At 35.1% G+C, this 27,196-nt stretch overlaps 1 protein-coding gene across 4 annotated transcripts in view; it reads left to right on the forward strand.

Annotated features, from left to right (window-relative positions):
* The window catches only part of LOC111063362 (serine/threonine-protein kinase grp), a 52,222-nt gene that overhangs the window by 16,748 nt on the left and 8,278 nt on the right, over positions 1-27,196 (forward strand). For all 4 annotated transcript variants that reach the window (XM_039429253.1, XM_039429252.1, XM_039429255.1 and 1 more), the window contains exons 2-7: positions 563-683; positions 2,531-2,754; positions 6,167-6,231; positions 7,980-8,105; positions 10,454-10,583; positions 18,062-18,271. In XM_039429253.1, coding sequence (XP_039285187.1) covers positions 619-683; positions 2,531-2,754; positions 6,167-6,231; positions 7,980-8,105; positions 10,454-10,583; positions 18,062-18,271 — 820 coding nt within the window. In that variant the 5' untranslated portion in view covers positions 563-618. The remainder of the gene's footprint in view (positions 1-562; positions 684-2,530; positions 2,755-6,166; positions 6,232-7,979; positions 8,106-10,453; positions 10,584-18,061; positions 18,272-27,196) is intronic.

A 27,196-nucleotide genomic window follows, 5' to 3' on the forward strand; every position in this document is an offset into this window, starting at 1 on the left:
AATGGAAATTATATTCTCACTGCCGGTCACCTTCACTTATATGTGGGAGTCCAGCTTTATTCGTTGCATCATTCCAATTCATTCGGGTTTAATAGTTTTCTTTATTTTATTAATCAATTTATTCAATTTTTTTAAATTTATTCGGTTTCACTAGTTTCCATATTTTTTTCTATAACTTACAATCAATCCTTCATCAACAGCTCCATTTCTAAATTATTTATTTATTTATTAGATAGAGCGAACAATGCAATAGTCGGAAAAGAAAAAACAGACTATTGCCCAAAACTTCTTCAATTTCCTGGTTTTGTCACAAATCGTCTAATATTATATAAATGTAGGTTATGTTCACTTCAATTTCAACACCAAATCTTCAATCTGAAACTATGAATCAGAATAAAACAAAGAATTTCAAATTTAGATAGATTGATAATAAAACTTCCGTTAAAACAAAAACCAAACTTCAAATATTCACAAAATATTATCATAATATAGTCTCCATCCTATTCATTATAGGTACCATATTCCACTCAATATAATGTTTATGTTGTTTTTTTTCTTTTAGACAAATGCTTGGAATAAGGCTTGATATAAGGCGACGAAGCCCATCACTCATGCAACATGTCAAACGATTTTGTGGAAGGATGGGCGATCCTTCAGACCTTGGGAGAAGGTGCCTATGGCGAGTGAGTATTTCGAAATCTATAATAAATAAAAGAATTGGCCTACACATGTACGGAATAGGAAATTCAAGAATGACGCATCATCACGTCTCAAATACTCAACTTGTAATTTTGGATATAGAATATTGATTTACCGAGAAAGGTTGTAGGCCTATTTTTAATCCTTCAAGATTTCAGTTGGTCACGTTTTCAGTTTGTCAAGTTTTTATTGTTGCAAGTGGTAATTGAGTAAAATTATTCTTAATTAATTAATCAATTTAAACCATCTAAATTCAAACTTTTTAGTTTCCATGTTTTTTTTTTGACTACAATAATTGTACACGTGGAAGGCTAACCTTGTCTTGGACTGTGTCACCTAGACTTGGAAGAAAAATAGCACAAAGATTACCTTATTATTTTATCTACCAATGTTATTACTAGTTTACTACATCAGTGTCATTTGTATCGTAAATAAATAAAATAATAGACCCTTGTGGAGCACGGGTTACCTGCTAGTTTTTATAATATAATTAAGTATTTTATATTATGAAATAATTAATAATTTTTGAATTAATACTCTTTTTTTAATTAATAATAATTTTTGTATAGAAGCGCTCATCAAATTTCCATCTAGCTGTTTACCCTGTTGTCAATATTTGCAGTAGCAGAAGTCTTCGGGGTTATTTACAGCATTTAATTGGGATTTTCGTTTAATAATAATTATTCATTAATTAGCATTTGAACAAATGAAACTTCCAATTTATTTCCATCTGTAAAGTATTTCAATAGTCTACTTGTATTGCTTGATTAATATGGGAATAACTGCATAAAGTACCCTTTTTACTTTCCTTGCCCTATTACCATAGGTAAGGAAAGTATAGCTTTCCAAAAAAAATCAAGGTACCCTAATTTCAAGTTTTCTATACGTTTCAAGGTCCCCTGAGTCCAAAAACATGATTTTTGGGTATTGGTCTCTGTGTGTGTGTATGTCCGTGAACACGATAACTCCATTTTTAATTAACCGATTGACTTGAAATTTTAAACTTAAGGTCCTTATACCATGAGGATCCGACAATAAGAAAATCAATAAAATTCAATTCAATATAGCGGAAAAAATGGAGGATAATTACTAAAAAACCATGTTTTTCACGTTTTTTCTCAAAAACGGCTCTAACGATTTTCTTCAAATTTATACCCTGGATAGCTATTTGTAAGCCCTATCAACTGACATGAGTCTCATTTCTGGGAAAATTGCAGGAGCTCCGTAATATTCCTGAGAAGAATGAATTTTGTTAAATTTCTATCACGATTTTCTCAAAAATGACTTGACCGATTTTTTTCAAATTCATACCTTGTATAGTTATATATCAGCTCTCTTAACTGAGTCTTCTCCCTGAGAAATTAACAGGGGTCCACCCCATCCTTGAGAAATTTACTTTGTAACCTCCTTCTCGTGCGTGAGGTAGGTAGGTAGAGCAGTTTATTCAAAAGAACACATGTCGATATTTTATTTGTAGAACAGCTGTTTTGACAACTTTTAAAAAATCCTCAAATTTCATAATTCAAACAAAGGAAAATGTACTCTGAACACGATAACAATAGTATAATCGTAGTTTTAATTATTTAGCCGCCAATCAGCATATTGTTATTCCCTTGAATTATCCTCATTAATGAGGCTTATAGATCAATGAGCAAGGAAAGTTGTGTGAGTGTACCACACCAGATTTTTTATATAGAGATGAAATATTTTAATAGGGCTACTTCAATATTGTTGATTAGTATGGAAATAACAACATAACACTTTTTCAAACTAACTACTTACTAGTATCAGTTTTTTATCCACTTTCTAAAGATTCCTTTATGGTTTCCAGAGTCCAATTAATTATGAATAGGAGCACGGAAGAGCTGGTAGCTGTGAAGGTGATTGATTTTGAAAAACATCCGGAGGCAAAAGAATCTGTTCCCAAGGAAGTGAAGATTCATAAGCTGCTTTCGAATGCCCACATCATCCAATGCTATGGACAGAGATTCGATCGCAACCTGGGATACATATTTCTTGAATATGTGCCGGGAGGAGAACTGTTTGACAGAATAGGTAAGTGCAGCTTCTACTTGAAGAAAAGTGTACTGTTTGGATTCACGGTACCGGAATAATTCAATTCAAAATAACTTCATCAAATCGAATCAACGTTTATTAATAAAAATCGAATACAATACAAATTTGAATACTGTAACATTTAATACAAATAACAAAAGTTTTATGCATTGAATAATTCCTTATTGGCATAGATAATTTAATGAATAAAAATATACACCCCACTATAAATTAAATCGGCCTGAGGAGAAAGAGTTGTCATTTTTTTATGGTTGAAATGAGTCGTTTACTGTGGGATACATCGATTGGAGTTGAAAGGGAACATGTCAGCATTCTCTTTATACGAGAAACAGATATCGTATTTTTGCTGTACTGGAGTGAAAGGGAACTAGTCATGACACACATGTTCCCTTTCAACGCCGAACATTCGAAAATTAGGTGTTTGTCAGTTGTGATTTTTATGCTATTATTAGGTTATCCTTGATCACGCGTTGCTTTGAGGTTAGAATGCTTTCGGTTTAGGTGTTTATTGTAAAAGTAAGAGTGATAATTTATAATATCATCATGAGTAATAGGAAGTTAACAAAAAACTCAATTTTAAGTGACAAATCTTATATAAGTGTTTATACTGGATTAAAATTGTTGTCTTAAAAGAGTTTGCACCCTAATGACAAAAAACAATCTTGAAATTATCAATACTTTTATCTGTATTCAGTTTTTTCTCCCCTGAAAAATTCTGATTTTTGACATGTTCCCTTTCTCCTCAGACCGATTCAATTATATGTGTTGGGGTATAAGTTATTAGTTGCTTGTTGCGTGTTGTAATTACTATTTACAAACTTCATATTCAGTGATATATGATCAAAGTTTTTTATTTTTAAATTAGTAAAAAAAAGCTTTTGCTTTCCAAGGCTCAACTCACACTTACGCGACTCAGGTCGAGAAGAGACTAGACTCTAGTCGAGAGCATGTGTTTCCAAATGGTGACGTCGCGGAGACTAGAATCGACTGGTCTGAGTGTCACCATTTGGAAACACATGCTCTCGACTAGAGTCTAGTCTCTTCTCGACCTGAGTCGCTTAAGTGTGAGTTGAGCCTTGGAAAACGTAAATTATCTTCAATATTGAAAAATAATTCTATAAAATTTATTATCATAAAAGAAGAACATATGAGTTGTATCAAAAGCGATTTCTCTTGCTAATTGAATCTAGCTAATTCAACAATAAATAATGGAGTGGCCGTAGTCGAGTGGATTCGATGCTGGCTTTGTAATCCAGAGGCCCGGGTTCGAATCCCGGCCCGGGCGAAATATTTTTCTTGGGCCACTCTCGTGTTTCGGATGGACTCGTCAAGTCGTGGGTCCCGGCTGCCTAAAAAACAGTCGTTAGGTAATGTCAGAGGCTCTGAAATTGATCAGTTGTGACCTGAATATTCTGACACCAGATCTGAGCCACAGATACATACAGAATGGAAAGTCGGCTAGTATCCTGTCACAAAAATCCGCCATCTTGAAAGTTGAGCATTATAATAGTATTGATGGGAGGTTCGGATCACTTTACTGATCCGGTTCAATCTATCTCGTTCACTGCCGCGAGCCAATCAAAAGACCAAGATTTTAATTTCTAACAAGATGGCGCAGTCACGTGACGTGTCTTGGTGCCCTGAAGCATAGCCACCTCTAATACAAGGCCGCGGCCTACGATATTGCAACGTCGCAGTGTAGGACTAAAATCTAATACATGATTGGTGAAAAAGATTTAAAAAAATACCAGCTGATCTTCTCCACCAATCATGTACAGGGTGATTACCGGGAAACGCATGTTTTTCAAATAACAAGAACTGTTGCAAATCAGAGTAAAAAAATGCATTTATTAGTGAAAATACAGTGTACACAATATGCAATTTCAAAATAAAATTACTTACAATTTATTATTTGAAAATTACATCTCTAAGGTGGTCGCCTGCTGCTTGGATACATTGTTGAAGGCGTTCTTTAAAACTTGCTACGGATTTTGCTAACATGTCTCTAGGAATGCCGTTGATTTCCTGGCGAATAGCTTCATTAAGCTCCTGTATTGTTCGTGGTTTGTTTATGTACACTCTAGCTTTCAAAAATCCCCACAGAAAGAAATCTGGAATTGTTAGATCCGGTGAGCGAGAAGGCCAAGTGACATCACCAAAACGCAAGATCACTCTGTAGGGAATGTTCACCCAAGGAATTGCATACTAATGCGAGCCGTATGTGCTGTTGCCCCGTCTTGTTGGAACCATACATTACGTATCTCTATACGTTGACGGCGCAGCTCTGGCAAGAAATATTCTTCCAACATATCCAGGTACCGTTGTGCATTCACTGTGAATGTTCTGCCATCGTTATCTTGAAAAAAATGAGGACCAATGCTCCCCTTTTCACAAACTGCACACCACACAGTCACACGTAAGCTATGATGAGGTCTCTCTGCCAGTATTTGAGGATTGTCTGCACACCAAAATCGTAAATTCTGTTTATTTACTGCTCCGTCCAAGTGGAAATGCGCTTCATCACTCATAAGGATAACTGCATTGTCATTTTCTTCCAAAATTTCACTCATCCTGTTACAAAAATTGACACGCTGTCTCTTATCTGCTTGACTCAATTGATGACATCCAGCTTGAAAGGATGGAATTTAAGATCTGTGACCAAAATCTCTCTCACTGTTGATGGGCGAAGTCCGAGTGCAGATGCCCGCTTCCGGATTGAGTGGCTAGGACTCTGAACTGTTGCAAGGCGCACTCTTTCAACAGCCTCAGGGGTAGGCTTACTAACTGTCCTGGCAGGTCCAGGAGGTTTCTTCTTAAGCAAAGATCCAGTTGTGTTAACATTATGTATCCAACGCAATATCGTGTTACGATCAGGGATAGCACCATGCCATGCAACGTTAAAATGTGCACAAAAGTCTCGCTGAGTCTGAGTAACTGATTCAACATTTGCGTAAAACCGTCGCATGACGAACGTACGATGCTCAAGGTTCCACATCTCGGCTACAACTGAAACTGCACGCTTCCCCCTCCACAGCACTACAACTTCCCGCCGCCGCCAATCGACATTCCTTGTATACTACGCAAGTCAAAAACATGCGTTTCCCAGTAATCACCCTATATTAGATTCTAGGCCTACGCTGCGACGTTGCAATATCGTAGGCCGCGGCCTTGTATTAGAGGTGGCTATGACTCAAGTATTGGCGACAATGTAAAAAGCATTTGTTGGATAGGCTTTTGATTAATACTTTCCAGCCAGCCAGGTCACTCGATACAATATATAGTCACTCGAACAACAAATATATTTTTAAGTTAGGCCCACTGCAGCTGGACAGGAGTGGAATTCTACTTGCAACTTTGATATGCTAATTTCTCATTTGTTTGCTTTTTTCAGAACCTGATATTGGCATGCCAGAAGCTGATGCTCAAAGATACTTCACCCAACTTTTGTCAGGTGTGGTAAGTTATATCATAATTCCCATAATTTAATGAGATCATTACATATTTTATATTAGCTCCTCTGTTGAAAACTACAAGCTCCTTGTGTTATATATATATATATTACATTTCCAAATTCATCAAAAATCGTTACTATAGAACATTTAAAAAAATTCTGATGGAAAGTTTATGGAATTTTTCAACCCCAGTCATACTGTTTCAAAAATGATCATTTTCTTTTCGTATTCGCAAGATGGATCCCACATAGCAATAACATACAAAGTAGTGAACAAAATTTGTATACTAATCCTTTTAATTCACTTCTTTGTATAATACATTAAGGCCCGCCGCAAAGTATACCCACGATAAGCAACCCACGCCGTGGGATGTTTTGTAAACCATTGCTAGGCTTCTCTAGACATCTGTGTAATACATGCAATGAATAGGTAATCCACTTGTCAGCTGATTGATTATGAATAGTTCTATAGCAATGGTTTACAAAACATCCCACGGCGTGGGTTGCTTTTCGTGGATTAGTGTGGGTCTACTTTGCGGCGGGCCTAAGGGCCGGTTTCCGAGCTCGGGATTTAGCTAAGTTATAGACTTAGAATAGCTGGAGTCAGAAAATTGGCTTTCCGAAACGGAGCGTAGTGTCATAGTCACGTTTGAATTAAATTTCGAAAAACTAGAAAATTGAACACAAAATAAAATGAAGAGAGAGTACCGGTAGTGTAAAGTGTCATATATTTTGAATTATTCAGGTCTGTTTAATTTCGTCAAGTAAAAACGTTTCCAACATATAAAAATTAGAAAATAAAAACTGCGACTACGCCCCGTTTTGGAAAGCCAATTTTCTGACTCCAGCTGTTTAAAGTCTAGAACTTGGTTAAATCCCGAGCTAGGAAACCGGCCCTAACACATCGGTTATTCAACTTCCTGGATTATCTTGCAATGTAACCATCTATCTATATATTAAAGCGAAATGGCACTCACTCACTCACATAACTAAAAATCTACCGGACCAAAAACGTTCAAATTTGGTAGGTATGTACAGTTGGCCCTTCAGAGGCGCACTAAGAAATCTTTTGGCAATATTTCAACTCTAAGGGTTGTTTTTAAGGGTTTAAAGTTCGTCTTTTAGCATGTATATTCTTCTTCTCCCAATCTCTTAATTATAATTGAAATTTCCATATCATTTATGTTACTATAGAACTATAATCTAGATAGAGTACCTCTTCGAAACAGTTGTTAACTGGCAACTAAATTAATAATTTTGTCAAGTAGGCAGTTGTTAGTTGACAGTTGAGTTGACTTTGTTAGGTTGGCACCAAGTTGAAGATTTAAATGCATTTATCGCGGAGAAATTGATTGGGCACTGCTACTTCAATCCTGGGAATATTATATTACTAGCAGTCAGGCTCGCTTCGCTCGCCATATCCGTTTAGTCTGGACCCCCGCCTGGATTGTCCTAACATATAAAAATGCCCAAATGAGATCAGGCGAGCGAAGCGAGCCTGCTGATCTCATTCTTGGACGATCCAGCCGGGGGTCCAGGGGGCGGAGCCCCCTGGCTAGACGGATATGGCGAGCGAAGCGAGCCTGACGGCTAGTACTTTCATGTTGAAGTGAACTTGGATCACGATAAATACCACTTTCCCGTATGTAACCCTGACTATTCAATTATCATTTCAATAAGCTGTAGTTTGTTTATATGTCATAGAAAGTATTGTTCCTCGCATCTAAAATAATAATGACGTTTGACCTTTCAGGAATACCTACATCAGCATGGGATCGCGCACAGAGATCTAAAGCCGGAAAATCTGCTCCTGGATAATAACAATAACCTGAAAATATCGGATTTCGGTATGGCGACAATATTTAGAATATCTGGGAGGGTATGTGAAACAGCTTGTTTTATTTGATTCAGCTTGAAACAGCTTGATTTTTATCATCTATTAGGAGTTGGATTTGATTCACCATTAGTTGTTAATTAATTCTATAAACTTTGAATGTTTAATAATTAATTATCAAACAAATAAAGAATATTTAATTTCTTGTAGGTCGTGGGCATACAAGGAAAATCAAAGTCGAAAATCGATTTTCCTTGATTTTTATCATCTATTGGGAGTCGGATTTGATTCACCATTAGTTTTTAATTAATTCTATATAAACTTTGAATGTTTAATAATTAATTATCAAACAAATAAAGAATATTTAATTTCTTGTAGGTCGTGGGCATACAAGGAAAATCAAAGTCGAAAATCGATTTTCCTTGATTTTTATCATCTATTGGGAGTCGGATTTGATTCACCATTAGTTTTTAATTAATTCTATATAAACTTTGAATGTTTAATAATTAATTATCAAACAATAAAGAATATTTAATTTCTTGTAGGTCGTGGGCATACAAGGAAAATCAAAGTCGAAAATCGATTTTCCTTGATTTTTATCATCTATTGGGAGTCGGATTTGATTCACCATTAGTTTTTAATTAATTCTATAAACTTTGAATGTTTAATAATTAATTATCAAACAAATAAAGAATATTTAATTTCTTGTAGGTCGTGGGCATACAAGGAAAATCGACCAAGTCCATAAAAGTAAAATTTTCAGGGAAATCAATTTCTAATAACACCAATCATAACTTCCTAATAGTGAGCTTTTACAAGATAACTTCATACCGCAAGAAATTAAATATTCTTCATTTGTTTTATAATCAATTATTTAACATTCATAGTTTATAGAATTAATTAAAAACTAATACAAAATCAAAGTTTGGAAAAATTAGACTTTGTGTATTTTCCTTGTACGCTCACGTGTTGATAAATCACATTTATAGAATGCACCAAACTCTTGATTGATGATAATACAGTGGAGCCTCGATATAGTACATCTCAACTCTCAAGGGACTGCTCAAAAATGTACTAGGTCTATTACGAGGTCTGTACTAAATTAGGGTGTACTATATCAAGTTCACTGGATATGGACGTTTCAAGAAACTGTGGAAAAATGCTATAACGGGGTTTACTATATCGAGGTTCCACTATATAGTACAGTACCTTCAAGTTGGCTTGGCTTGGTTACTTGCTATTTTCATTTCTCTACTTGAAAGAAAAATTACTTAGATTGAAATATGTTATATGTGGGTAGTTACTATGTTTTTAGTGAAATATGGAAAGATTCAATACATTATTTGAAAAATATAATATACAGTAATGATGTTGATTCTTTATTATGACAATAATGTTATGTGAACTCTTATGCTCAACTCCACACTTACGCGACTCAGGTCGAGAAGAGACTCAACTCTAGTCGAGAGCATGTGTTTCCAAATGGTGACACTCAGACCAGTCGATTCTAGTCTCCGCGACGTCACCATTTTAAAACACATGCTCTCGACTAGAGTTGAGTCTCTTCTCGACCTGAGTTGCGTAAGTGTTGGTTGAGCCTAAGTTCTATATAGGTTCTGTAGGAGACAGGAATTCCTAAATCTAAAGCTGCGTACACATATTCGCGCTTCCAACCCGCACCGAGCACGCTCCTCCCTCGTACCGCCCTCGTACCACCATCGAACCACAGTCGCTCCGCCCACGCACCCATCATGAACGTTACGGAAGATGTTAGATCTTCTCACGTTCCCCGGTCGAACCACTGTTGCTCGCCGGTCGATCATCAATCGCTCTGCTGGAGTGACGTCCGGTTGCGGAGCAGAGCGACAGTCTGTACGCACCTTTAGTGTATTTCTATGTTGTATTAGTTTCTCATAAATTATCACCTATTGGCTGGAAGATAACCTGCCGAAATATCTTAACAGGAAGATGGAAACTTAGTAAAATTGTTGAATTCAGAATAGTATATCAGGAAAGAGTCGATATAGCTTGGTAGCCTAGAGTGTCTACGTTAAGGTATGATCATTGGATGCACGTATGTGCAAGTGCAGGGGAGGTCATGCATGATGAAGCGCGCAGATGAGTAACAAAATCGGGAAAGAACCACAGGAAAACTCACACTGAACGCGTGCACTTGCTGGTGGAGAAGTTACTGGCACATCACAACTTGTTCAAGAGTAGTATAAAAATGGAAAGTCTGGGACACTACGTGTGTCCCAGACTTCCCGTTTTTATACTACTTTCAAGTTATGTTAGTTCTCAATTTACTTTGATAATGCGTTGCTTTCAATTAACTTAATTTAATAGTTGAGTTAATAACTTGATAAGTTAGAACTGTTTTGTTGTTATTTCAGGAGAGATTACTTGACAAGCAATGTGGAACGTTACCCTATGTTGCGCCTGAAGTTATCTTGAGACCTTACATGGCAGAACCAGCTGACATTTGGTCGTGTGGAATCATACTAGTAGCTATGCTATGTGGTGGTAAGGAAATCAATTTTTAACTAATATTAACCAAAGTTTGATCAACAAAGTATCAACGTTTTTCGACAGTTTACAACTAAATTTCTAACTCAAATGCTTCAAAAGAAGTATCTGAAATCTTTGTGGAAATTGTGAATTCTAAGGCTCAACTCACACTTATGCGACTCAAGTCGAGAAGAGACTGCGACTCTAGTCGAGAGCATGTGTTTTCAAATGGTGACACTCAGACCAGTCGATTCCAAGGTCTATAAATACAGGTCATGACACTCGTGTTCCTTATGGAGCGGCCATTATGTGGGGTCTCCATGGCGGTACATTTGAAATTCCATACCAAACTCATGCATTATGCTTTTTAAAAACAATATTCTGGTTCAGATAATATTATGTAAATTTAGGTATTCGACTTTTTAATAATGACATTTCTATAATAAATGGTTCAATAATTCATTTTTTACTATTAAAAATTGTTCTTATTGTTGTAACTTGTTATGATTCATAAGACATTGGGACAAAAGGCTAACATCATAAACAGTTTGAAGTTCCCATTCAATTAAATCTAAAAATCAACAATTCAGTCCTAGTTGGAATCTAAATATTATTATTATTCTGCCGGAAGAATTGATTTTACAATTCAAAGCCAAGCAATATTCCTTGCACAATGTAGCAGAATAACACATGTTGTTCAATCTATAATGATAACAGCTGATAAATTTGAAAATATGGTAAACTAGAATCCCATAAAATGGCGATTTTGCAATGCATCACGGGATTGTGGCATGACCTGTATTTATAGACCTTGGTCGATTCTAGTCTCCGCGACGTCACCATTTGAAAACACATGCTGCGTCGAGAAGAGACTAGAGTCGCAGTCTCTTCTCGACCTGTGTCGCGTAAGTGTGAGTTGAGCCAAAAACGTTCACTTTAAATATGCATTGTCACATTCGCTTTACAATGCATGTGTTCTATGTATTGGACAGTTTTAAACAAACTGGTGCACAAATAAATTGCTTTGTATTTTCAATTAATGACTACTTTGTTGCTTTATATTCATGATAAATGCACCGACAATTATTACTAACAAAACGATGTAGTAACTGGTTGAAATATCTCTAGCTGGATTATCATTGTACCATGTTTCTATTAATTTTACACATTTCATGCTCACATTACAAACTATTTTTCTATCAAGGTGTTGAGTGTATCGTAGAATCTAATTCTAAAATATAAAAGAACTGCTTGGAAGAGATTTGAAAATTTACACATAATTTTTATATGTAGCGTTATCAACTATATGTTGAACATTGGGTCATTAAGGTACTGTAATAAACTAGTATCACCTAAACATTTACTCATTTGCTTTAGTTTGAAGTTCTGAAATGTACTACTTTTCTAGATTTGTATGACTATATAATATTTTTACTCTGGCTTGTTTTACAATTTGTATTGTTGGCTGTAAATGAATCGAATTGAAGATTTAATCAGTACAGTAGGTTTTTTATAAAAAACCAATCATTCAAGTATATAATTTTTATTATTATTATTATTAAACGAAAATCCCAATCAAATTCTGTAATTCACCCCGAAGACTTCTGCTACTGCAAATATTGACAACAGTAATTTCCATCTATATAATTTTTCAAAATTATACTGTTCAATATTATTATATTGATAACTGTAACTAGGATTGACTACTTTGAATAGTTTTCCGGTTTTGTTCAATGATTATTCAAACTTGGATTTAAATTTTTATAGTCTGAATAGAATAGAGTATTGAGTTGCATGGATTGTAAATATACGATAACACAGAATTAGTTCAAGTCACGCCGATATGACACATTTTAATGAAGCTCTGCTTGCGCACTAAATCGAATGGTTTGTGATTGAGAAATAAATTAATATTTATTTGATGATTTGTAACACAATATTGTAATATAAAATAATCTGACACTTTATTGTAGTATCCTTAAGTAACACCATTGCTTATTACTAAACGATTTATTTGCACTTTGAATATTATGCTGTCTATAACTATGAAAAATAAACTGTATCAGCTGTATAATAGCTTTGTACTGTATTTTACTTTGAATTAGGTTGAATGTTGATTTTATAATGTTGAAGGTTTCCGAGCTCGGGATTTAGCTAAAGGGAACTTGGTTCGGGGAACCAAGTTCGTGTAGGATTTGTCCCACACACTGTAGTGGGGAGAGCGAACAACCGTTCGTTACTTCAGTGTCTTTCGGGGTCTAGAGATGAGCGTTTCAAAGTTTGAAGCTGATGTGGGAAGAAAATATATTGAATATATATAGATAGAATATATCGCCCTGGCGGACGAACCGAACAAAGTTTTTAATCCAGTTTGAAGACCAAATTTGGTTCGCCGTTCGCCAATTTTCCGCATACACTGGAGATTTTTCAATATAGGCCTACAGCTTTTAAGTACCTAAATGGATACCAAATTTTGAGAATTATGGGGGGGATTTTGCGACATAGGCCATTGGGGGGATGGGCACCCCTGAGACTATGAACCCATGGAGTCAGAAAATTGGCTTTCTGAAACTGGGCAAAGTTGCAGTCCACTTTTAAATTAAATTTCGAAAAACTAGAAAATTGAACACTAAATAAAATAAAGAGAAAATAGTGTAAAGTTTCAGCTATTTTGAATTATTTAGGAATGTTTTTGTCAAGGAAAAACATTTCCAATTGCAGAAATGAGAAAATGAAGATTATCATACAAACGGCGACTACACCCCGTTTCGGAAAGCCAATTTTCTGACTCCAGCTGTTTAGAGTCTAGAACTTGGCTAAATCCCGAGCTCGGAAACCGGCTCTACTTGTCTGCTGCTGTGCATGGGAAAAGTTGACACTGCTTGTAAATATGAGCCACGCCTGGATCTTTGGATCTTCTAGTTGCCTCCGTTGCTATTGGTCGATCTCTTTCTTTGGTATGCTAGCTGAAGGCTGTTTTCAATGTTCCTAAAGCTAGTATACCAAAGTCAAAGCTCTTCCAGACGCTCTCCACGTCTCTACATCGCTAACTTTTGGACATCTACACCGTTTTTAATTATTATCGCTCACTTACACATGCTTTTTTGTAAATACTGTAATTAACTCAATGGTTTTCTTATAATTTTGAATAAACATTGTTGAAAAATTAGTTATGCTAGCTGCTAATCAATTCACATAGAATATAGAGCTTTAGGCTGTAAAAATTATTTTACTTGCTGAAACTAGAGCGGTTTGTTAAACTAAGTGGCAGTTGCACAAAAGCCGGTTAAATTTTAACCGTGATTAATTCCAGGAGAAACAATCTAAGAAGCCGTCTTTTCAAAAAAAAAAACCTCTGATTGGTTCTCGTGAAGTTAATCACCGTTAAAATTTAACTGGCTGTTTTGCAACCGGGCTTCAGTGGTTTTTAAATAATTTTATTCTGAAACATATTGTTGAAAAATATATAGTAATACAAATAATCATTTAATTTAGATACTTTGGAATGGAGTTGTAGGCTTTAACAATATTATTTTAAATGCTGAATCTAGAGTGGCTTTGTTATGATTTTATTCTGGAACATATAGTTGAAAAATATTTATAATGGGGTCCACGTTATAATGACAATGTTTGATTAGCAATGGTACTGCTATCCTTGTCAATCATTCAACAAAGCGGATATCGCTATCTCTCGCTTTGCTCTGTTGCCAGATAGTCTTTTAACAATGTAGAATTAATCATTAACAAAATATTCCATCTTTATTATGAAAATTCATCATGAAATTTTTGAAAAATATAATTCCTTGTTTAATAAAATATTATTGATTATTTTAAACAAGAATGAACAGTTAATATTACATCAATAAACCTGTATCAGCTACCGTCTATAGAAGGCACAGACAAGACAGAGGTTTGGCAAAGTTTTTCTCCAGCGCCATTATAACGTGGACGTCACTATAGTAATACAATAGAGCTGTAGGCTTCAACAATAATTATTTTATAATGCTGAATTCAGATTTTTTTAAACTTAACGGCTTTGTTAGAATTTTATCCTGAAAAATATTTAGTAATATAAGTTGTTAATCAACACAAATACTTTGAAATAAAACTTTAGGCTTCACTAATTATTTAAATGCTGAATCTAGAACTCGAATCACTTGATTGTATCATTATTGTCCCAGTTTTACTTGATAATATTGTGTCATCGTTTGTGATTTAAATAATATAGGGTGTATGGTTGAGTAGAAATACAAATAAATATCTAAGTATAATTTTTTTTCAATTGTCTTAGATCTTTATTTGTATTTCTATTCAAGAGTAGTCCTAACAAAAAAAGAAAATTTGTATGGTCGAGTTATGTTGATCTATGACAGTTCAGACTAGACAGTTGAGCTGTCTAACCATAGAGAAACAATAGCGTAAGTAGATATCCCATGGTATAGGGAATTTATGTCGCAACTTTTGCTGTTATCTCAAGCCGATTATTGTCAGTTTTTACTGTTTTGTTGGTGTGAGAGTGTATGAACGGCACAATTTGAGAGACTACCAGCGTCACACAGCTGCATGGGAAAAAACTACGTGAACTATCGGCTTGGGATAACAGTAAAAGTTGCGACATAAACGCCTTATACCATGGCATATCTACTTACGCTATTGTTTATCTATGGTTCAACTTATAATTGAGCTAGTGACGCGCCTTCAACTAAATTTACTTGAAAATCAGTTACTTGCATCAAGTTTCATGGAGTGAACATTTCCAAGTTTCCCTTGTGATACAGACTGTAAATATTGCATTGATAAAGTATCATGAAAGTGGAACTAGAATGAAAGTGGTCTGTCACTTTAACAAGCTTTTGAGTAATTGGCGTTTTATCAAAAACAAGCTGTTAGTAAATCCAGGTGATAATCTTGAAACTGTTTCATTGACTTGGACTGCTATCACACTGTATAGAGGAGCCAAAAATTAACCCATTTCAGTAAAGAACCTAGTAGTGTACATTTTTGACTTAGACCACTTTCATTCTAAGCAGCTCAGCAGACTATTCCTGTATGCTTATTCTATGTATGTGTAATAATACTATTATAATATTTAATATTCTCTAATCTGTTTTTAAATTAATTCCATCTTGTTTCGTTCTAAAATAGCTGAAGATAGTACTCCAGTTTGAGTGACAAGTCTGGTTTTAATGAGTAGACTTAGAGGTAGAGTTTCCTGGGCAAGTACTAACTATCTTGTGAACTCTCCCAATGAAAACGATCATGGTAGAGTACTAGTTTTTAGTAGAGTAGAGTGGGGTAGTACTCTGCCACTTGCCTTCCCCCACCATCGCTTCTCATTCTACTTTGCCACTACTATTCTAATGAAAAAAGTCTCGAGCTAGTAGAGTAGAGTAGTTTTTAAGGTTAGCTCTGTTAATAATATAATTATATTATATTAATTAATATAAGCTAATTAATATATTATGAATTCATTAGCATTTGAATGATTGAAATATCTCAGAAATTTCCATCTGTAGTAAGTTCTGTTCACTAGACAACACACTTTACCTACTATTCTCAATTGTAGTAGAAACAGTTACTCGACTAAGTAGAGTAGTTAGTATTCCAGTTACTCGACCACTAACTCTACTAGTGAAAACCAGGCTTCACTATAGTAGCATTATTGAGAAGTTTGTTCATTCAAGTGGAATTAATTTCATGAATGGTTCCAATGGTTGCGAAATAAACCATTTATAGTAGCATTACTGTGGAGGTGTTTAATAACGTTCTTGTTGAATCGTTAGTTTGTTATATCTTCAAGATACTTTTAACAGAGTATTGGAATTGTAGGAAACAGTACAGCTATTCCTCGGTAATCCGACGTACTCGGTAGTTCGACGCGCTGCCGGCTCTCCCTCCCTCCCCTCGCTGCGGCTTGACCTTGTATATAAAATCTTGTATATTTTACTTGAATTTCTTTCCGTATTTCTTTTAAAAATTTATATGTACCTTTACTGTTTCTTCCTTTTTTCAGCTTCATTGTGTTCAAATACATTGAGAATAAAACATCTTTGATAATATGACATTTTTGGTAAACAGACACTCTCAGTCCCTTAACTGTCGGATTATCAAGAGACAGCTGTACTGTAAGAATAAAAAATGGATTTCTTCCTACACATATACTTCTGTATGCTACAAAATACTCTATATTTTAGCAAACTTTCCAATATACTTTCAATAGGTCTCTAATAAGGCTTGTGACTTGTAAACAAATCCTTTATTGACCGAGCGAAGTGAGGTCTAAGATTCAAGTCGACGGTTTGGAATTTCTCTTGATGTTTGAATGTTTATATGATGCGCATTTACGGCGAAACGCGGTAATAGATTTTCATGAAATTTGACGGGTATGTTCCTTTTTTAATTGCGCGTTGACGTATACACAAGGTTTTTGGAAATGTTGCATTTCAAGGATAATATAAAAGGAAAAAGGAGCCTCCTTCATACGCCAATATTAGAGTAAAAATCAGACGATGGAATTATTCATCATAAATCAGCTGACAAGTGATTACACAGTTGTGTGAAGAAGCCAGTCTATTGCTGTATTTCCATAAGGTCTATAGTTTCAATCAGGTACTTGTGGTTGAGAATCCTGCGTGGCAACTAATTTTTGGATAGTAGTTCTCATCGAATTTCCATCTAGCTGTTAACCCTGCTGTCAATGTCTGCAGTAGCAGAAGTCTTCAGGGTGATTTGCAGCATTTATTTAGGATTTTCGTTAAATAATAATTATATATTAATTAGCATTTGAATAAATGCATTCTCTATTTAATTCCATCTGTAATTAAGAGAAATGCCAAACCCTCGACTTGAATCTTAGACCTCACTTCGCTCGGTCAACCACAGTAAGACATGCCAGTAGTCATGTACAATAAAAACATGAAATTAACATTAATATACAATGTTGAACTCGATAAAACCATAGAGAAACAATAGCGTAAGTAGATATCCAATGGTATAGGGCGTTTATGTCGCAACTTTTACTGTTATCTCAGGCTGATTATTGCTGATTTTTACTGTTTTTGTTGGGGTGAGAGTGTATGAACGGCACAATATGAGAGACTACCAGCGTCACACAGCTTCACGGGAAAGAACTACGTGGACTATAGGCTTGAGATAACAGTAAAAGTTGCGACATAAACTCCCTATATCATGGGATATCTACTCATGCTGTTGTTTCTCTATAGGTGCGTACAGATATACGCGCCGCGAACATGAGCAATTCACTTTTAATCAGCTGACTATATCTGTATTTTTACAGAAACGGTAAGATACAGTTATAAAAATCTTGGCATCAGCTGATTAAAAGTGAATTGCTCATGTTCGCGGCGCGTAAATCTGTACGCATCTTATAAAAAAACATAATCTCATCACCCACCTACAATACCCATTCTTTTGATCTATTTAAATCCCCCACCATTGGTTTTATTCTAATTGCAGTGAACTCTCTGTTTCAGAACTACCATGGGACAAACCCTCGTTGAAGAGCAAGGATTTTATTGCATGGAAAGATGGCCACTACGTGAGCAAAACGCCCTGGTCCAAATTGAACAATGTTGCCTTGTCTCTGATCCGAAGAATCCTGGTGCCTCTACCCTCATCTCGCTATACCATAGCGAAAATTAAAAATCATCGCTGGTATTGTAAACGACTCCAGAAATCCGGTGGTAAGTGCTTGAATATTTTTGTATTTCTGTTGCTATAAACCAAAGGTAGATTCCCACATATCAGTGTCAAGTAAGAATATTATTCACATACGTTTCAATGGGACTATTCATACTCGTTCGTCGGTTCTGAGTGTGAAAGGTCCCATTAGAAATAATAGAAACTAAATTTTCACTGTGCCGTTCATTTTATGTGGGTATCCAGCGTTATGTGTTTTATAAGCATAAAAAGTGTCAAGATTAGAGTGAAGCAATGTGTTTTATAAGCATAAAAAGTGTCAAGATTAGAGTGAGACAAGATTCAATATGCTGGTACGAGTGTAGCAAGAAATCGATTATCGGTGGGATGTATGTCGCATTACCAACGGCTGTCACATCGAACCAAAATAACACCCACACCTTAAACTTGAAGTGCTTTGTAACAAAATGACACCTTTCTCAATTCTGTAAGTGATTTTAATGAAATAATGTGTACGTTCAAAGTTGTAGAGTCCTTTTATAATCACTCTGTAAAGTATGATTGGGAGAAGACGACAGGCATAGCCCAAAACTGTTTTCTCGCAAATTTTGATGAATAAAAGTTATTGGGAGACAGATACATGGAGACATTTGAAACGTTAAATGACAGTCGGTCAATTATTTCCATTAATCAACATTATGTGCTGGTTACACAAAAGCCGGTTAAATTTTAACCGTGATTAAAATGTTACAATCCAACTTTCATACGTCAGCGTTCACATCGTGATAGATTCCACAAGAACCAATCAGAGAAGCCGTCTTATCAAAAATGCCTTCTCTGATTGGTTCTCGTGAAATTAATCACGGTTAAAATTTAACCGGCTTTTGTGCAACCGGGCTTATGCCATGTAGTTTTTCAGAGCAAAGTCTCAAATTGACGTCTGACTAGAATAACAATGCTCAGCTAGAGATTGATGAATTAGGTATATCTGTATATCTATAATCTAAGGCCGGTTACAGAGCTTGACCGACCGTCAGTCGCGCTTGTCTTTTCCATAGATATTCCATGTGTCCGTACAGAGCAGGACTGACGGCACGCATGCGCACGGTTAGGACCATGCGTTTTATATACTGCGTACGAAGACCATCGGTCGAGCTCGTGCGCATCCGTTCCATCGGTCGACTGACGCGCTATTGAAGCAAATAGAAGCTTTCAGAGCTGTACTGATCAGTAGCCCGATCGCAACATAACCAATGTGCTGACACCTCTGCCCGATAATCAGCTGATATTGAATAGCATAATGAATGAATTCAATTAATAGTGTCATTTGAATTCAGAGTTTTTTTCTATACATTTCTAAATTTTTTATTGAAAAAATCATATATTATTAATATTATCTACATTCATTTGATCCTTAGCTTAAAGTAACTGCAAGTATTCGCAATGGTGATAGAAGCTCGAAATAACTCATCAAAATTTCTGATGGACATTCTGAGGTAGTTAAAAAATGTATCTTCATCCCCAAGCAATGATGTATATAATGGTACTAAATTCCCTTTGAAATGCTCTTTGGGCGACCATCGGGTGAACTGGATATATACGTATTTTTAATCTTTCGTTTACGAAGATAATAAGCTGCAATTAAACAATCTGTAAAGGCGTCCATTTTGTGAGTCAGAAAAACTGATGTATAGTCAGGATGGTGCATACGCACTGACGGTCGGTCGAGCTCTGAATGTGTAAAACTGATTCATCGATGCGTACGGTCAGGATGGTACATACGCACTGACGGTCGGTCGAGCTCTGTAACCGGCCTAAATGTATGGTCTGTGAGACATTTTGAGATTTCCTTCTTTGTCTATTAAATTAGGTATATCTGTAGTATAGATTATGGTAATGTTTGTGAGAAATTTCATTTTTTCCTTCCACGTCCACTAACTTGTTGGTTTTCTAATCCTATCGATTGAGGAGATTGTTGCAGCATTAGGAGCCTCTGTGACAGGTACTGAGTGACTCTGAGTGCATTAATAAATCTCAGGAGCACTACGTACCTCCACACAGCGGTGTCCAGTCACCAGTCATCTACATCGTCAGCAAGACTTCTGTAATTTAAGGAAAATTTATTGAGAAAATTAAAGGGTTTCTTTAGTATTTATTAAGTAAGGTTATTTGGAATTTATATTACTGTAATTTTATTTTAGTAAAGGTTATTTATAAAGAGATGATCACTTTAGTTATCAAATTAGGTACAAAGTTGTACCTAGAGAAGTTTACCCCAAGTTATATAAAGAGATGATCACTTTAGTTATCAAATTAGGTACAAAGTTGTTCAGATAATTCTAATTATCAACTGAAAAGCAGAAATTTGAATAAAAATAACCTAAAATATTCAAATCAAATACTGGAATTGATTGATCTTTTTAAAAAGATCCATGATCTTTGTGAAAAATAAATTTTGTGTTGATAGAATATTATTAGTTTGGATCAATTCTTTATTTATTCATTTATACAATAAGTACATTATCAAAATGATAGGGAGAGGAAAATAAGGTAACCTTGAGCTATTCCTCTCCCAAATTTAGATAACACGTAGTCCGAAATAGGTTAAGTCTTGTAGTTCTTCAGTTCACAAAATTTTCAGTCCACAAGCATTTTCACAAAAAATATTCATCCTATGTATTCAATTCTATTGTTTCTTCATGTAGTCCTTTTTTGTCATGGCATACAATTTAAATAATATTTTTATCTAGATACAAATTCAGCACCTAACTTCACACACAAAACATCAAAAATGTGTATTTCAAGATGAGTTTGTAGATAGATCCTTTAAATTGTTTGTAAACTAATTTCTCAAGTACGATAATAAGCTAGATGATTTGATAACCTGATAAGTCACTCTCAACTGGCTTGATAGAGATTATATTCTATTTTCTACCAATTTAATTATTATTAATTTAATTATCTTATCAAATGATGTGTTGCTTATGTACAAGATGCGCAAGAGAAACTTACTTATTTGAAAGGTCAATAAAAACAAAAGTACTCTAGTTTTGTTTTAATCTTTTTTTATATGGGGATACAATATCCCATTTTTTTCCATTCAGTCTTGAAAATGACATCAGATCAATGGCGACCCTATTGCGCATACAATGATGAAGTCGATTTTGAAATTTGTATCCACTCGTTACAGTATATCAATCGGTATGTTGGCAATGGCGTTGCGATTGTTGTTCTTGAGGTGTATCTTTATTTATTTATCTTTAATTATTATTAATTTAATTATCTTATCAAATGCTGTGTTGCTTATGTACAAGATGCGCAACACCGTGGTCGATCGACATGAACCAGGGATTTAACCGCGGCCGGGAACGAGTATGTGAGGATAACTTTAAAATCGAGCGCGGAAGGCACGTTGCGTAGCAACAACAAATGACCGATCATTAGAAAAGAAGCTCTCAACTGCGAAGACTCGCTGCTCTCTAGACCAGAGAACTATACTCTGTACAAAATAAATTGTGACTTGGGTGGGACATGCGCAGCAGAGAAGGCCAAAAGAGATAGGGATACAACGGCGGTGATGTTGCCGTTCAGAACCTGCCAGCATTCCTCTAATTTCTAGTGAGTATTCAAGCTCTCATGTTAAACTTACGGAGCTTCCTCTCTGAAATCTTTCAGTCGACTCAAACTATCACAGTAATTGACTGATCTCCCTCCATTTTTCTGCGCCGCATATTCCTCCAAGTCAAAAGTTATTTTGTACGGAGTATACTTTACTTGAGGGAGGATATACTTGGGAACTTCCCCCTCCAAATGCGCCCCCTCTTGCCTCTCTACACGACCATTTCACCGCGCGGGATTTTTTAAAAATAAGTAAGTTTCTCTGGCGCACCTTGTACCAAGACCAGAAGGTTAGTAAATATCAAATTAAATATAATTGTAGGCGTTGAATCATCTATTAAGAAAATTTTCTAATCTATATGATCTATATTGTTGATTCTTTACACTGTACAGCAGGGCTCTCCAACCTTTCTTATCCAAGGGCCACATTGTTAATTTTTGGGAGGCTTAGAGGGCCAATAACAAGGATGTACATGGGATTTGGGAGGGTGTAAAATTATTACATTTCCATTAAAATGATATGAGGAGTTTTAAGTACGTTTAATTAAAGCACAGGAAGAAAAACTAAACCAATTCATTTCATTTTAATACAAAGTCCAATTTATTGAGTGTAAAAAGATCATAAGAAAACTTGACAACATACGAATTTACAAAAAAAGTTACCAAGCTAAAAGAGAATACTTATTTTTGATGAGAAGATTGCATTTGTTTTCCACTTGAAATGTCCGCCCATTTAGGATCAAACTTTGTGGTTCCGATCATTAAAATTGATTACAGATGTTCATCTAACAAAGAAGTTCTGTAATTGGATTTAAAAACATTTTTTTTGAAAATGTCGCCTCACACTTATAGGTAGATCCAAAAAGCTGCTTGTTTACAGCTAATTAAGAAATTTATTTATTTATTTACATACAAAATAATACAAATTACATACAAATGGAGTGGCTAGTAAGAGAAGAGTACTGAACTCACACTTGTCAAAAATGAATAAATAATATTTTTAAAAATCTGTTGTCATGACTCTCGGCGGGTCGTAGGTTGGCCCTGCTGTACAGTAATACTAATAGAGTAATCTTATGTTATTACCTTATCAATGTATCTAGTTCTGAAGTTCTAACCGATACGATGTATATTTTTTGTCAATATATTAATTTATACTATACAATGATACTGTAATGAAGTAATATTATGTGAATCAATATACCTAGTTCTGAAGTACAAAAATAAACGACCTGGATTGATTGCTGAATCTACGCCTGAATATCTACACTTCACGAATACTTCCAGTTGCATTGCTTTGGTTATGTAGCTGTATGATGGTTTTCAATTTCATAAAGCTATATTACCAAAGCATGGCGGCTGGGACAATCTCCAGATCTTCGTGATCTTCAGCCGACCAACAACCACATTCAACAGGGATGCTATTGTCCTCTCTTTGGTGATGTAAGCTGTATGAGTTACTTAGCACATCATAAAGCTACATTACCGAAGTCAGGAAAATAGTATGGACTCCAGCATCAACTCATCGCTAGATTATTACTTTGATCGTAGATTTTGTATTAATATTTATTCATTTATCACATTGTGTACAAATACTTAACATGAGGAAAGGCACAACAAGCTCATGCCCAAAACTGTCCCATTTCCAATTTATACTACACTGCCCAAATCAAAATGTTGGTTATGTCACTTTCACTTTTCAAAATACAATTTACGCTCTTCAATACTAAGATAAACGAGCAATCACTTTTCAAAATACAATTTACGCTCTTCTTTATTTGTAAAAATTTGGGAGAAGACAGTTTTGGGCTATGCCTGTTGTCTTCTCCCAATCATATTATATTTATTATAATTATGATCTGTAATGCCAATGGAATAAATAAATACTCAGATAAACGAGCAAATTTTGAATCAAATAGATACTATTAAAGTCTAGAATCAGAAAATTCAGTACAGTAACTTAATAATTATTCATAAAGTCTAAATTTTGAATGAAACTAGAAATTTTTGAGCTAAAAACTTCACACTTTACAGAAAACCCAAATATCAAATCATTACACACTCAAGTTGGAGGTTTAGGAAGATAGATAACATTTTGTTGTTTGATTAATGACAAATTGATAAATCCTTTTACCCCTTTTACAGGTGGTCAGTGGATGAAATAATAATACGATTATCAAGATTTTTGGTTAATTGTAATTATTGGCTGAGAAGATTGAAACTCTATAAACATATATTAATCGAATCGTTGAATTATCTATTTGTAAATGTATGAATAAATACGCAATTTTTTGTTGGATTGTATAACGAAAACAACCTATGTATTAATTCATCTTGTAGAGTTATAAGGCTAGGCACACACCAGTTAGTGAAGACAAGTCATGATCAGACACGTTTAGTCACAATATTTCACATAGTTGCTTATAAAGACATGTCTAAACAACCAATTCATCTTGTAGAGTTATAAGGCTAGGCACACACCAGTTAGTGAAGACAAGTCATGATCAGACACGTTTAGTCACAATACTTTACATAGTTGCTTATAAAGACATGTCTAATCAACCAATGTAACAACCAATTCATCTTGTAGAGTTATAAGGCTAGGCTCACACCAGTTAGTGAAGACAAGTCATGATCAGACACGTTTAGTCACAATACTTCACATAGTTGCTTATAAAGAAATGTCTAATTGCAATGAGTGCAATCAGTGTGAGTTGCGTCACAAGCAGCTATGTGAAATATTGTGACTAAATGGTCTTTTGCCAATGTTGCTTAATGACAATAAAAATTTATTCATTTATAAACGTGTCTGATCATGTCTTGTCTTCACTAACTGGTGTGCACCTAGCCTAAGATTGTATTAGTTATGCTGATTAAATTATATTAATACTATTAAGATAGAGAGAGATCAGTTGGCTCCTAATTCGGTTTCATGATGTTTGAGTTTTTGAAGAAATTTTGTAAGAGTGCATTTATTAAATTTTCTTTCAAATTATATAACCAGTCTTTGTAAGTGTTTGATCTAATTTGGTACAGATTCACAAGTCTATTATAGTCTTATTTTAGAGTACTTCACATTTATAAATTTGTTGAAAATTCTGTTTTCAAACTGACAATGCATTGCAATATTCAGTCATTGTTTCCAGTTAGTTTTGTTGTAAACGTTTATAGATATGTTGCTATAAGCATGTTTCGAGGTGGTATAGGCTAAAGCCGCGTTTACACCAAAGCTATAAACAAAATGTTAATAACTTAATCCATATAGATTCTATTAGATTGAATGAAACTTGACAAACACATATGTTCATCATGTGTATGATAAGTTATGTTCAATCAGATAGAATCTATAAGGATTAAGTTATTAACATTTTGTTTATAACTTTGTAAACCCAGCTTAATGCTTATTAATTAATTATTATCAAACTAGTAAGTAGTTGAATTTGTGTTGTTATGCCATAAAACCAGGTTTCAAATGATTATTGTCTTGTCATTGAAGTGTATCATCTGAACACTTGGCTTGTGTAGAATGTTCCAAATCATGTTCTAATTTGTATAGAGATAAGAAAATACAGTTTAGAAAAATGTATCAGTCTTGATTGAAGATTGCTTGTAAACAATTTTTAAGGTTGGTCACTAGACAGGACAAGTGTGTTAAACATGTGTGTACACACATGAAGTCATACATTGTTGTGTCATCAAAGTGATTGGCTTCGAGCAAAATGTTTTGTATAAACTTGATTGATTTTGTTGTTTTTTTCTCCGCTGCTCAATTTGATGCTAAATTATGTTTGTATCATAATTTTTACTTTCCTTGCCCTATTACCATAGGTAAGGAAAGTATTGCTTTCCGAAAAAATTTAAGGTACCCCAATTTGTAAATTTCCATACGTTTCAAGGTCCCCAAAACTGGTCCAACTGAGTCCAAAAAACTGGTTTTTGGGTATTGGTCTATATGTGTGTGTGTGTGTGTGTATGAGTGTATGTGTGTCTGTGTACACAATATCTCATCTCCCAATTAACGGAATGACTTGAAATTTGGAACTTGAGGTCCTTTCACTATAAGGATCCGACACGAACAATTTCGATCAAATGCAATTCAAGATGGCGGCTAAAATGGCGAAAATGTTGTCAAAAACAGGGTTTTTCGTGATTTTCTCGGAAACGGCTCCAACGATTTTGATCAAATTCATACCTAAAATAGTCATCGATAAGCTCTATCAACTGCCACAAGTCCCATATCTGTAAAAAATTCAGGAGCTCCGTCCCATCAATGCAAAGTTTGATTTTAGATTTCCAAATATCAGCCTTCAGATACAATTTGAACAAAAAAAATCAAGTGGAGTAGATTGAGCATGAAAATCTCTACAATTAATGTTCAGTAACATTTTCACCTAAAATTGAGAATAAGCTATAAATTCGAGAAAATGTTATTATTCAATTGCAAATTATTGTTGATTCTATTAAATCATTCACTATGAAGAGATAGCAAACCTCATGTGTGTCTCCAGCGTTATTGCCCTGTCACCAGCTGGCTCAAATCTTTGAATAGTAGACTTGAGATGCGCGGGAACACTAGCGTCAGGTGATCGATCAATTTTCATAACGGCAAGGAAAGTTGTGTGAGTGCGCCACACCAGATTTTTAATTCTCCAGTGGTTTATTTTATGTTGAAACTGCAGTAAAACAGCTGGGTTTTTTTCAAAGCCTCTCGCTGATGACACAACATACATGACTTCTTCCTGACGTCATACTTCTACATGACGAGATATGTTCATCTATACAGATATGTTCGACATACTTGTTCTGCTAGTGGCCACTGTAATATTCTCATTATGACCGGGACACATATAACCGCGCACCGGCGTACGGCCAAGTGTCGGACGTACTACGGTGAGTGAGAAAACAAAGGCTTTCAAACCTGTAGGGACACATACTACCGCACCGTCACCGTGTTTTTTTGTGTCCGCGCCGTCACCGACTAGTTCAGTTTACTTTTGGAAGGTGTCGGTGCGGCCTCGTTTAACATAGAGTGAAAATTTTATTGAAAAGATACGGAATTTTCCAGTTTTGTACGATCAAAGGATGAGTAATATGGTTGAACGGGAAACATAAGTTAAGCCAAAGGTATAATTGACATAGTATAATGAATAATAAATAAACAACAAGTAAAGTATAAAAGAAGGAACCCATGACAACAGAATAGATACAGAATAGAAACTATCAATCAAACGCCTATCTAACCAATGCTTTTTACATGGCACAAATACTAGACACGTCACGTGACCTTAGAAAGTTCCAATCCTGGTCTTCTGATTGGCTCGCGGCAGTGAACGAGATCAATTGATCCGGAT

This window comes from Nilaparvata lugens, chromosome 5, assembly GCF_014356525.2.
Source record: "Nilaparvata lugens isolate BPH chromosome 5, ASM1435652v1, whole genome shotgun sequence".
Taxonomy (NCBI): Eukaryota; Metazoa; Arthropoda; class Insecta; order Hemiptera; family Delphacidae; genus Nilaparvata; species Nilaparvata lugens.